General features: G+C 43.9%; 1 protein-coding gene across 1 annotated transcript in view; it reads right to left on the reverse strand.

Annotated features, from left to right (window-relative positions):
• Window positions 1-179: 179 nt before the first annotated feature.
• KCNH5 (potassium voltage-gated channel subfamily H member 5) overlaps window positions 180-12,545 on the reverse strand; it is a 649,354-nt gene continuing 636,988 nt past the window's right edge. Inside the window, exon 11 of the mRNA XM_069733797.1 lies at window positions 180-1,864. Within this exon, the coding sequence (XP_069589898.1) occupies window positions 929-1,864 (936 nt within the window). The 3' untranslated portion in view covers window positions 180-928. The remainder of the gene's footprint in view (window positions 1,865-12,545) is intronic.

Here is a 12,545-nt window from a genome sequence, read left to right on the forward strand (position 1 = left end):
CATTGGAAAGCTGTGAAGAAAGATGCCCCATATTAGAAGCCTGAGGTTTGCATCTTCTAGCAATATTGGCAGGTTGGACCCTGATATTTCTACTGTGTGATATATATATATATATATATATATATATATAGCATTGCCTTTATAATACAAATATTCTGTGCAATGAAGGTTATTATAAATGACTGTCAAGATCGCATGCAGTCAACTGCATATTTTACAAGCAATATCTATATGAAGGATCATTTCTTTGGCAGGCCAGAAACCAGCTGGACATGCAATATTTACATATCAAAAAAAAATCATAAAACTATAAGATATTCAAGTTACACACAGGCAAAGTTACCTCGAAGCTTTATACTCTGGAAATAAAGGGGTTAGATCAATCAAATCAGTGGCTCCACCCTGGATGTACTGTGTAGTGCAACCGAAAAGGTTCCGTCAGCAGGCCAGTTTTTGGTTTTATTTTATTCCTGCCGCTTTTCTGAGTATTTCAGTTTTTGCCTTTATGAAAACCGCCAAATGGTTCCAGTGATATTGGCCTTTTTTATTCAGTGCTAATTTTTATTATGTTCACAAGGGGGGTGATAAGATGTAAGAGGAGCCTAAAGACACACCCAAGAGGATCCTGCAGGTCATGCCCCTTTAGCAAGGAAAAAAAAGCCCATATCTCTAGAACCGTATGGCGGATTTTAATAAAACAAAATACTTGGAAGAGTATCAGGAATAAAATAAGAGCCAAAACTGGTCAGTTTTGATCTGATAACAAGTCCTTTTCAAATGACCACTGACATTTCCAGATCACTCCACTTGGAGGGAACAGTGTGCCGACAACAGTGAGAATATATAGGTATGACTGCATATACCCATATATATTCCTAACTGCATATATGCACCCATGCACCCCATTCACACACATGTACAATTTATGTTATACTTGAATTTCATCCTTTTCAGAATCCGGGGTCACCGGCCTCGAAACACTAAAAATATCCTGACATGGTATTTGGATTGGGCTGGAAGGTGTTATAGGGGGCGTTGGGGGCGCTTTCTTTTCTGACAATAGTTTTAGGATTTCCGCCACCTGCTGTTCCAGGGCGGTCATGCGACAGCTTAGTGACTGAATGTCGTCCTTGAGCTCATGTTTAACCTCTTGCAGCGTGGTCTGTAAGGCCTGTTCAGGGATAGGGTAAAAAGGGTGCTTTGCATCAGCTTGGATAGGACTATGTTCAAGTGGACTACGAGTTTCTCCTGCTTTGTCCAAACGAAGGTCACTTTTTGTAATACCACTGTCACAAGAGTCTGTTTTCCGCAAAGGATTTTTAGGTACCCCACTTTCGGGGTCAATGCATTTGGGGTCATCTGAAAGCAAACCCATGGACTCGGCTTTTGTTACATTATTCCAGTCTTCTTTCTTCTCTTCGTTAGCTTGCATATTGTTCTTTAATCTCAGCCAACCCTTTGCATTTGCGTTCTTCATACGCGTGGGACTGGTGACTTTAAGACATTTCGGGTCACTGTTGCCATTTGGCTTGAGTTCTATGACATCCCTGTTGTTCTGTTTCAATGGTTCATTGGTTCTGACATAGGAAAGAGTTGTCTGAATGGGCGTTATTTGGGACACTGTCACAACGCTGGTGCCAGTAATGACAGCTCCATTGTGCACAGCGCGATTCTCCACTTGGATTTGGTGCCTTTCCAGGTCACTGTGCGCCGAGCCTTGGTTTCGTAGCTCTTTCTGCTGTTTGAATTTCTGAAAGAGCTTCCGTACCGGGTGGTCTACGGGGATGGTTAGGGTCACCTCATTCTTCTGCCGTTGTCGCTCTTCTTCTTCTTTCTTTACATCACTGATTTTGCGGAATACAATCTAAAAGAGCAAAAAAAAAGAAAAATAATACTTTTAAAGACAGTTTAGGCTTCTCTGGGAGAACTAAGACCTTCTTGGCCAGGAAACTTTATGGACAGCAATTTCTTATATACATGTATATATCACATTGCTCCAAGGCAGGAGATCGAAGAGAAGTATTTGGATCGAAATGCATTCCTCTATTTTTATAGTTCTCTCTCCTTCAAGGTGAAATATAAAAAAATACACTTCAATGAACCTTAAAGGACCAGTAAATAAAAAAAAAAAACTTGAGCCCCCACCACCCACCCCAAACATACTTCCATTGCCAGTATTGCTCATTGGTGTGTTTTCATTCAATTTATGCTCAAAGGAGTTTTCTAAGATTTTATATTAAGCTATCAAAATATGATAAGTAGGGGACTGACCTTAATATGGGGGCACTGCAATATTAAATCAGTTTATCAGTTCAGCCATGTGGTTGCTTTTGGTAATGCAGCTTAGCTACTTGAACTTAGGAATGGGCCGAGAAACAGTAGTAGACACAGCCAGAGCTGAATAGTGCTGGAGTTTTCCAGGCATATTATAGTGATGACCTGGGATAGGTCATCCATATCAGATTGGTGGGGAACTGACACACTGCACCCTAACTGATCAGCAATTTTTAGCAATGGTGACTAAAGGATGCAAAGATTGAAGTTCAAGTGAATAGCAACTGAATTGTAATACCCAATAATGGCCACTACATCATGAACGGAGCTGTACTGTTGGACTCCATGAGCTGATCATGGGGTGGCCACTGATCTGTTCTTGATCAGCTTCTCTAAGAATAGGTCATCACTTTGATATGGAAAAGGAGGAATAGATCCAGATCAATATATGTACATCATCAAAAAAGCATACTTTACATCCAAGAAGTGTCTGTAAAAAAATAGAACAATATTAAAATTTGAGAGTCCTCAATAGTTAATACCATCTTTTCAGTTGGCCAATAAAAGGTAACAAATGATGTGAGTTTAGGATCTTTATCTTGCCCGTGGTCATTATAAAAGGAAAGGTCCTTCTAAATCAATAAGGAATTTGCTCATGAGACTTTTTGGGGGCATCACAACCATGGACCATACCTTAATCACAGGACAATAAAACTTTCATACTCCTTATCTATAAACTGTTCTAATATTTACAGCCATAAGTGCTACTTCCTCTCCCATAATGATAGTTCTTTTTCATGTCACTTGCCTTATCTATTGCATTATTCCTGTGTCCTGCTGTGTATAAATATGTGACTCTTCAGATTTTGTGGTCTTCCAGCCTGATGACGAGACCTGTGTATTCTCGAAAGCTTGCAATCTGTTACCATCTTTTCAGTTAGCCATTAAAAGGTATCAACCACTGAGGATTCTTAAATGTAAATATTTTTCTATCTACTGGCTAATATGGTACAAAGATTTATATAGTTCCCATACGAAGCAAATACCAACACGTTTCTGGTGCATATATCACTCTTATGTTGAGTATAGGTGCTTTATGCACTCCATGGATGTAAACTATTATTTTATGCTGAAAGATAGCATATGACCATTCCGATTGGTTACATCTTGTTGTGGTGGGATGTTGTGTTTTTTACTTTTTATAAGTCAAAATAGTGTTAACTAAGTCCCCTTTGTTATGTACATGTGCTATTACTAGTTATTTAATAACTTACTCTAGGGTATATGATCTTTTGGGGTTTTTTTCTTGGGTTTTGTTTGTGACATGGCCACAATGTGAACATGCTTTTACACACTGCACGCATACAAGCAAGCGCATGCTTCGGCTCATTTCTTTAGTTTTGCTGTACTTTCTTGTGTTCTGTACAAAAAGGGGCGTACCCCCTTCCCACACCCTTTTTAAGCTAGGCATTTCATCTATATAGCTTCTCATGGGCAGATGTCTGAACGGTTGGGTTCCTGTTCTGCTCTACCCTTATTCGCATTGATATTGGCTGACACCTGGTAAGGTTTTAATACTAGAGACAGGATAGGACCATCCTGATTGGGTACACCTTGTTGTGGTGTGATGGCTTTTACGCATTTTTGATCAAAATAGTGTTAACCAAGTCCCTATTTGTGTACTATTCCGGTTTACTTATTTACTTACAATAGGGTGCATGTTCATTTTGTTTGTTTTATTTTCTTGGGTTTTGTCTATGATTTTATGATGATCAAATAAAAGTTCAAAATGTTATCTCTGTTTCGCCAGGTCTATCCTTCCTTTTCTGTTTTGTTCATATCCCTGGCAGTGACCTTTTTCTGAGCTCCAGAGGATAACCGGATAACCGGTGATTGGCCCTTCTTCTCTATTTTCCATCACTATAATATTTCTGGGAAACCCCTTAATATTTTGCAAAGAAGTAGACCACGAATGCCATTGATCATCACTAGTGATAAGCGAGTTTACTCATTGCTCGAGATTTCCCGACCATGCTCGGGGGGTTTCCGAGTATTTGTAAGTGCTCGGAGATTTCGTTTTTGTTGACACAGCTGCATGATTTACAGCTGCTAGCCAGCATATGTACATGTGGGGGTTGCCTGGTTGCTAGGGAATCCCCACATGTAATCAAGCTGGCTAACAGATGTAAATCATTCAGCTGCGGTGATGAAAACGAAATCTCCGATCACTAAAAAATACTCGGAGGACGCCCGAGTGTGCTCGGGAAATCTCGAGTAACGAGTATACTCGCTCATCACTTATCATCACTACTCTTTTTTTGGAATAAGTGAAGAACCTATCTCATTTTGATCCTAATTTTGAAAGCTTTTGGGTATAGTTAGCTGCATACTGCTGGATGACCAGGGCACATTTTCAATGTTATAATAGGAGACCGGAAAGTGAGAACTCGAATAATGGCCATTAGTTGACCTTTACCCCAACTTTGCCAAAAACTGATATTGAACTCCATAAAGTAGTTTGACGTTAGCTGGGAATGCCCTATAAAATTGGTCATTAATGTGTCATTTCTTAAATGGGATATTTTCAATCCAAAAATTTAAAATCTGCAAATTTTGTAATGTAGAAACCGTACCTGAACGAGTTACAGTCTATAGTATTATCTGCTCAATTACCGGCAACACATGGTATCATTCCGTTATTAAACTTTTACTTTGTGGTTCATTATCTCCCTAATGAGCTTAAGAAATGACACTGTGGTTTTTTTTATGTCTTAGGGAAACGTTCTTCGCATGAATTGCTAAAAAAAAAAGTCACTTTAATGTGTTATGTTATCACAATGAACATTCAAATCTGATTTCTATTAGCGTAGGTAGATGGATGACATTGTCCCATCTCCATAAGGAATATTGGAGTGGCGCCTATAGACATCTCTATATCCGAGGTTGATACCAATGGAAATCTATGACATTCCAGTCAGCAGAAGTAGCCCTCCATATCTCCCCAATACCTTAAAGGGACACTGTCACCTGAATTTGGAGGGAACAATCTTTAGCCATGGAGGCAGGGTTTTTGGGTGTTTGATTCACCCTTTCCTTACCCGCTGGCTGCAAGCTGGCTGCAATATTGGATTGAAGTTCATTCTCTGTCCTCCGTAGTACATGCCTGCACAAGGTAATCTTGCCTTGCGCAGGCGTGTACTATGGAGGACAGAGAATGAACTTCAATCCAATATTGCAGCCAGCATGCAGCCAGCGGGTAAGGAAAGGGTGAATCAAACACCCAAAAACCCCGCCTCCATGGCTAAAGATTGTTCCCTCCAAATTCAGGTGACAGTGTCCCTTTAAGCTAGTGGCTATTTTAGTGTGTTGCCTCTCCCTTCTCCCAGTGTTAAGGTACTGTCACACTAAGCGACACTGCAGTGTCACACAGACAGCTCTCCAGTGACCAACGATGCCGGTAACCAGGGTAAACATCGGGTTACTAAGCGCAGGGCCGCGCTTAGTAACCCGATGTTTACCCTGGTTACCATCGTAAAAGTAAAAAAAACAAACATTACATACTTACCTTCCGCTGTCTGTCCCCGGCGCTGTGCTTTCCTGCACTGACTGTGAGCACAGCAGCCGGAAAGCAGAGCGGTGACATCACCGCTGTGCTTTCCGGCTGGCCGGCGCTCACAGCCAGTGCAGAGAAGCATAGCGCCGGGAACAGACAGCGGAATGTACTGTAAGTATGTAGTGCTTGTTTTTTTTACGTTTACGTTGGTAACCAGGGTAAACATCGGGTTACTAAGCGTGGCCCTGCGCTTAGTAACCCAATGTTTACCCTTGTTACCAGTGAAGACATCGCTGAATCGGCGTCACACACGCCGATTCAGTGATGTCTGCAGGGAGTCCAGCGACGAAATAAAGTTCTGGACTTTCTGCAGCGACCAACGACATCACAGCAGGATCCTGATCGCTGCTGCGTGTCAAACTGAACGATATCGCTAGCCAGGACGCTGCAACGTCACGGATCGCTAGCGATATCGTTCAGTGTGACGGTACCTTTAGTGATAGCAGAGGAAATGAGTTGTAAACCACAGATAAGATGGACAATGGACAATAGAGTGGACCATTCAACTTATTATGGAGGGCAGTTCACCCAAGCCATAAATAGAGAGGAAAGCACATGCTTGTGCCTGATCTGTAGAAGGATAAATCACTGCAGGATAGAAGCTAATACAAGACAGTTAGTAAAAAGATCACTCTCCTAGGAACACAGATCTCAACTCAAGTAGTGAGCATAATGAAAATGAATGGCCCACTCAAGCATTTTAGGATGGATATCTCTCTCTCTCTTGCTCACCATACAAGACCCCATTGCTGAACAAAAAGCGTTTCCAAGCACATTTAAAGTTTCTAAACAACATTTAGACAAGCCTGTAAAATACTGGAAGAATATAGGTGGTCAGATGAGACCAAAATGGAACCATTTGGATGGCATAATACACACCATTTTTGGAGGCCCAAAGGCACTGCATATCACTCCAAAAACACCATACTAACAGTGAAGTTTGGAGGTAGGAACATCATGATGTGGGCCTATTTTACAGCATATCGCACTGACAAACTTCATATGACTGAAGGAAGGATAAATCGACAAATGTACTGAGACATTCTTGATAAAAATCTGCTGCCATTTATCCGGATGAAAATGAAACAAAGTTGGACATTTCAGCAAGACAAGGATCCTAAACACACAACTAAGGAAACTCTCAATTGGTTTCAGAAAGAAAATAAAGCTGCTAGAATGACTGAGCCAATCACCTAACCTGAATCCAAGAGAAAATGTATGGAAGGAACTAAAGCTCAGAGTTCATAGAAGGAGCCCACGAGACCTTCAGGATGTGAAGAGTGTTTATGAGGAAGAATGGGCTAAAGTCACACCTGAGCAATGCGTGCTACTTTCTCTGTGCTGAATGCGTCTTGAAGCTGTCATCGTCAACAAAGATTTTTGTAAGAAGTCTAGGCATAGACTGCATAGGCAGCATCAATAGTAAAAAGTGAAGCGGTGTTTAATCCCGCCCCAATATCGCTTATTGGTTGCGGCCGGCTATGACCAATCAGTGACCCAGGATTTCCGTTACAGACAGACGGAAGTTAGAAACAGACAGAAGTACCCCTTAGGTAATTATATATATACTAGATGGTGGCCCGATTCTAACGTAGCGGGTATTCTAGAATATGCATGTCCACGAAATATATTTCCCAGCGATGTAGTATATTGCCCAGCCACATAGTATATTGCCCAGCCCACGTAATACATTGCCCAGCGACATAGTATATTGCCCAGTGACGTAGTATATTGCCCAGCCACGTAGTATATTGTCCAGCCACGTAGTATATTGCCCAGCGACGTAGTATATTACCCAGTTACATAGTATATTGCCCAGCCACGCAGTATATTGCCCAGCCACGTAGTATATTGTCCAGTCAAGTAGTATATTGCCCAGCGACGTAGTATATTGCCCAGTGACGTAGTATATTGCCCAGCCACGTAGTATATTGTCCAGCCACGTAGTATATTGCCCAGCCACGCAGTATATTGCCCAGTGACGTAGTATATTGCCCAGTCACGTAGTATATTGCCCAGTGACGTAGTATATTGCCCAGCCACATAGTATACAGCACAGACACGTAGTATATTGCCCAGCCACGTAGTATACAGCACAGAGGCACATAGTATATTGCCCAGCCACGTAGTATACAGCACAGACACGTAGTATATTGCCAAGCCACGTAGTATACAGCACAGAGGCACGTAGTATATTGTCTAGTGACGTAGTATATTGCCCAGTCACGTAGTATATTGCCCAGTCACGTAGTATATTGCCCAGTCACGGAGTATATTGCCCAGTCACGTAGTATATTGCCCAGCCACGTAGTATATTGTCCAGCCACATAGTATATTGCCCAGTTACGTAGTATATTGCCCAACCACGTAGTATATTGTCCAGCCACGTAGTGTATTGCCCAGTGACGTAGTATATTGCCCAGTTACGTAGTATACAGCACAGAGCCACATAGTATATTGCACAGCGACGTAGTATACAGCCCAGAGCCACGTAGTATATTGCCCAGTGACGTAGTATATTGCCCAGTGACGTAGTATACAGCACAGAGCCACGTAGTATATTACCCAGCCACGTATGTCACAGGTTAAAAAATAAAAAATAAACATACCTAACGATCTGAGGGCCCCTTGAAGTTTAACATACTCACCATTCTGGTCGCTGCTCCTCAGCGTCCCGTCTCTCCGCCTCCTGGGATCCAACGGCGCTGTGCTGATGGGCGCGTGGCTGCCGCCATCTTCCGTTCCCAGGATGTATTGCGAAATTACCCAGATGACTTAGCGGTCTCGCGAGACCGCTAGGTCTTCTGGGTAATTTCGCAATGCATCGCTGGGAATGGAAGATGGCGGCAGGCATGAGCGGACAACGGAGGGTGAGTATAGCAGGTTTTTTGTTTTTGTACTATTTTTAACATTACATTTTTTACTATTGATGCCATATAGGCAGCATCAATAGTAAAAGGTTGGGGACACACAGGGTTAATAGCGGCAGTGACGGAGTGCGTTACCCGCGGTATAACGCGGCCCATTACCGCCGGCATTAACCCTGTGTTAGCGGTGATCGGAGGGGAGTATGGAGCAGGCGCCGGGGACAGTGATTGCGGGGAGCATGGAGCGGAGCGCCGGGGACACTGCAGGGAGCATGGAGCGGAGCGCCGGGGACACTGACAGCGGGGAGTATGGAGCGGATCGCCGGGGACACTGACTGCGGGGAGTAAGGAGCAGCCATTTTCTTCCGGTCTGTGCCCGTTGCTGATTGGTCGCGGCAGCCATGACAGGCAGCTGGCGAGACCAGTCAATCAGATCAGTGAATTAATAACCGTGACAGAAGGACAGACAGACAGACGGAAGTGACCTTTAGACAATTATATAGTAGACTAGATGGTGGCCCGATTCTAACGCATCGGGTATTCTAGAATATGCATGTCCACGTAGTATATTGCCCAGCCAGTAGTATATTGCCCAGCCACGTAGTATATTGCCCAGCCACGTAGTATATTGCCCAGTGACGTAGCATATTGCCCAGCCACGTAGTATATTGCCCAGACACGTAGTATATTGCCCAGTGTTGTAGTATATTGCCCAGTGACGTAGTATATTGCCCAGACACGTAGTATATTGCCCAGCCAGTAGTATATTGCCCAGTGACGTAGTATATTGCCCAGTGACGTAGTATATTGCCCAGTGATGTAGTATATTGTCCAGCCACGTAGTATATTGCCCAGACACGTAGTATATTGCCCAGTGTTGTAGTATATTGCCCAGTGATGTAGTATATTGCCCAGCCACGTAGTATATTGCCCAGCCACGTAGTATATTGCCCAGTGATGTAGTATATTGCGCAGCCACGTAGTATATTGGCCAGTTACGTAGTATATTGCCCAGTCACGTAGTATATTGCCTAGTGATGTAGTATATTGCACAGCCACGTAGTATATTGGCCAGTTACGTAGTATATTGCCCAGTCACGTAGTATATTGCGCAGCCACATAGTAAATTGCCCAGTCACGTAGTATATTGCCCAGTTGTGTAGTATATTGCCCAGTGACGTAGTATATCGCACAGCAACGTAGTATACAGCACAGAGCCACGTAGTATATTGGCCAGTAACGTAGTATATTGCCCAGTGACATAGTATATTGCCGAGTGACGTAGTATACAGCACAGAGCCACGTAGTATATTGCACAGCGAAGTAGTATACAGCACAGAGCCAAGTAGTATATTGGCCAGTCATGTAGTATATTGCCCAGCTACGTAGTATACTGCCCAGCCAGGTTTGTCACAGGTGAAAAAATAAAAAATAAACATATACTCACCTTTCCGAAGGCCACTTGTAGTCCACGGCAGCTTCCGGTCCCAGTGTTGGTATGGGCGCAGGACCTGTGATGACGTCGCGGTCACATGACCATGACGTCATGGCAGGTCTTTCTAGCGCAGGCGCGCAGGGCCTGTGATGACATCGCGGTCACATGACTGTGACGTCATGGCTGGTCCTTCTGCCATACCATCTTTGCCACCGGAAAGTGCAGCGGAAATGGCGGCCGACGCGAGCAACTACTGAGGGTGAGTATAGCAGGTTTTTTTTTTATTATTATTTTTAACATAACATTTTTTTTTACTATTGATGCCGCATAGGCAGCGTCAATAGTAAAAAGTTGGGGACACACAGGGTTATTAGCGGCGGTAATGGAGTGCGTTACCCGCGGCATAACGCGGTCCGTTACCGCCGGCATTAACCCTGTGTTAGCGGTGACCGCAGGGGACTATGCGGGCGACAGGCACTGACTGCAGGGAGTAAGGAGCGGCCATTTTCTTCCGGACTGTGCCCGTCGCTGTTAGGTCCCGGCAGCCATGACAGGCAGCTGGCGAGACCAATCAGCGAATGAATAACCATGACAGAAGGACAGACAGAAAGACGGAAGTGACCCTTAGACAATTATATAGTAGATATATAGATGCTGTTATTGTGAATAGTTAAGCAAGTTGAAGATGAAATGATCTATAAAAGACCTAAAGATGATACATTTCCTTAGTATTTTAGGGGAATAAATATATATCAGGGCCGGCGTCAGCACCCGGTGCATCCGGGCAAGTGCTGGGGCCCTGGCGAGACAGGGGGGCCCATTTACGATAGTAACAGTACATTACACACACACACACACTGATGCGCTCCTGGGGGGCCCCCGCAGCCGAACTACATCCCTGTGCTGTGTCTGTGTTTGACAGTCAACTCTCAGCCAGCCAGGACTCAGAGGCGCCGAGGCGGAGCACATCCGTCATCCCCGCCTGGCAGCAAGCCGCACAGAGCTCCTGCGCAGCTGCAGGAATACTCACCGTCACCGCCGTCAGGCCCGTCACCATGGATACGAGTCACTTCCGCCGGCCAGCAGTCATCTGTGTAATCACTTCCGGTCGGGTGAGAGCTCGTCATCCTAAGAGCTCGTCGTCCACCGTCCACTCCAGGTCCAGCACCAACTGCCAAGCAAGATGAGCAGCCAGGTGCACGGACGGTGCACGCACCCTCTGTCCACAACGGGGGCAACGGCGTGACGGTGAATTGAAGCAGTGAATGAGGGTGCACTGTCTTCCACTTGGTATGTGTTATACTACGTGGCTGTGTTATATACTACTTGGGCTGCCTGTGTTATATACTGCGTGGCTGTGTTATATACTATGTGGGCTGCGTGTTATATACTATGTGGGCTGCGTGTTATATACTACGTGGGCTGTGTGTTATATACTACTTGGGCTGTGTTATATACTACTTGGGCTGTGTTATATATACTGCGTGGCTGTGCTATCTACAACATGGTTGTGTGTTATACTACGTGGCTGTCTGTTATATACTACATGGGCTGTGCTATATACTACGTGGCTGTGTGTTATATACTACTTGGGCTGTGTTATATACTGTGTGGCTGTGCTATATACAATGTGGCTGTGTGATATACTACGTGGGTGTGTGATACTACGTGGCTGTGATTTACTACATGGGCTGTGTGATATACTACGTGGGCTGTGTTATATACTACGTGGGCTGTGTTATATACTATGTGAGCTGTGTTATATACTACTTGGGCTGTGTTATATACTACGTGGGCTGTGATAGATGCTACGTGGCTGTGCTATATACTACGTGGGCTGTGTTATGCTATGTGGGCTGTGCAATGCAATATACTACGCGGCTGTGTTATATGCTATGTGGCTGTGCTATATGCTACATGGGCTGTTTTATATTCTATGTGGGCTGTGTTATATGCTACACTAGATGGTGGCCCGATTCTAACGTATCGGGTATTCTAGTATTTATGTATATAGCAGCCACATAGTATATAGCACAGGCCACGTAGTATATAGGAGCCATGTAGTATATAGCAGTCAAATACTACGAGGCCTGTGCTATATACTATGTGGCTGCTATATACATACATATTGTAGAATACCAGATGCGTTAATACAGGCCACGCAATATATTACAGTGGCCACGCAGTATATAACACAGCCACGTACTATATAAAACAGCACACGCACTATATAGCAGCCACGCAGTATATAACACAGGCGATGTAGTATATAACACAGGCCATGCAGTATATAACACTGGCCACGTAATATATAGCACAGCCCACGCAGTATATAGCAGCCATGTAGGGTATAACA

Source organism: Ranitomeya imitator, chromosome 1 (assembly GCF_032444005.1).
Source record: "Ranitomeya imitator isolate aRanImi1 chromosome 1, aRanImi1.pri, whole genome shotgun sequence".
Taxonomy (NCBI): domain Eukaryota; kingdom Metazoa; phylum Chordata; class Amphibia; order Anura; family Dendrobatidae; genus Ranitomeya; species Ranitomeya imitator.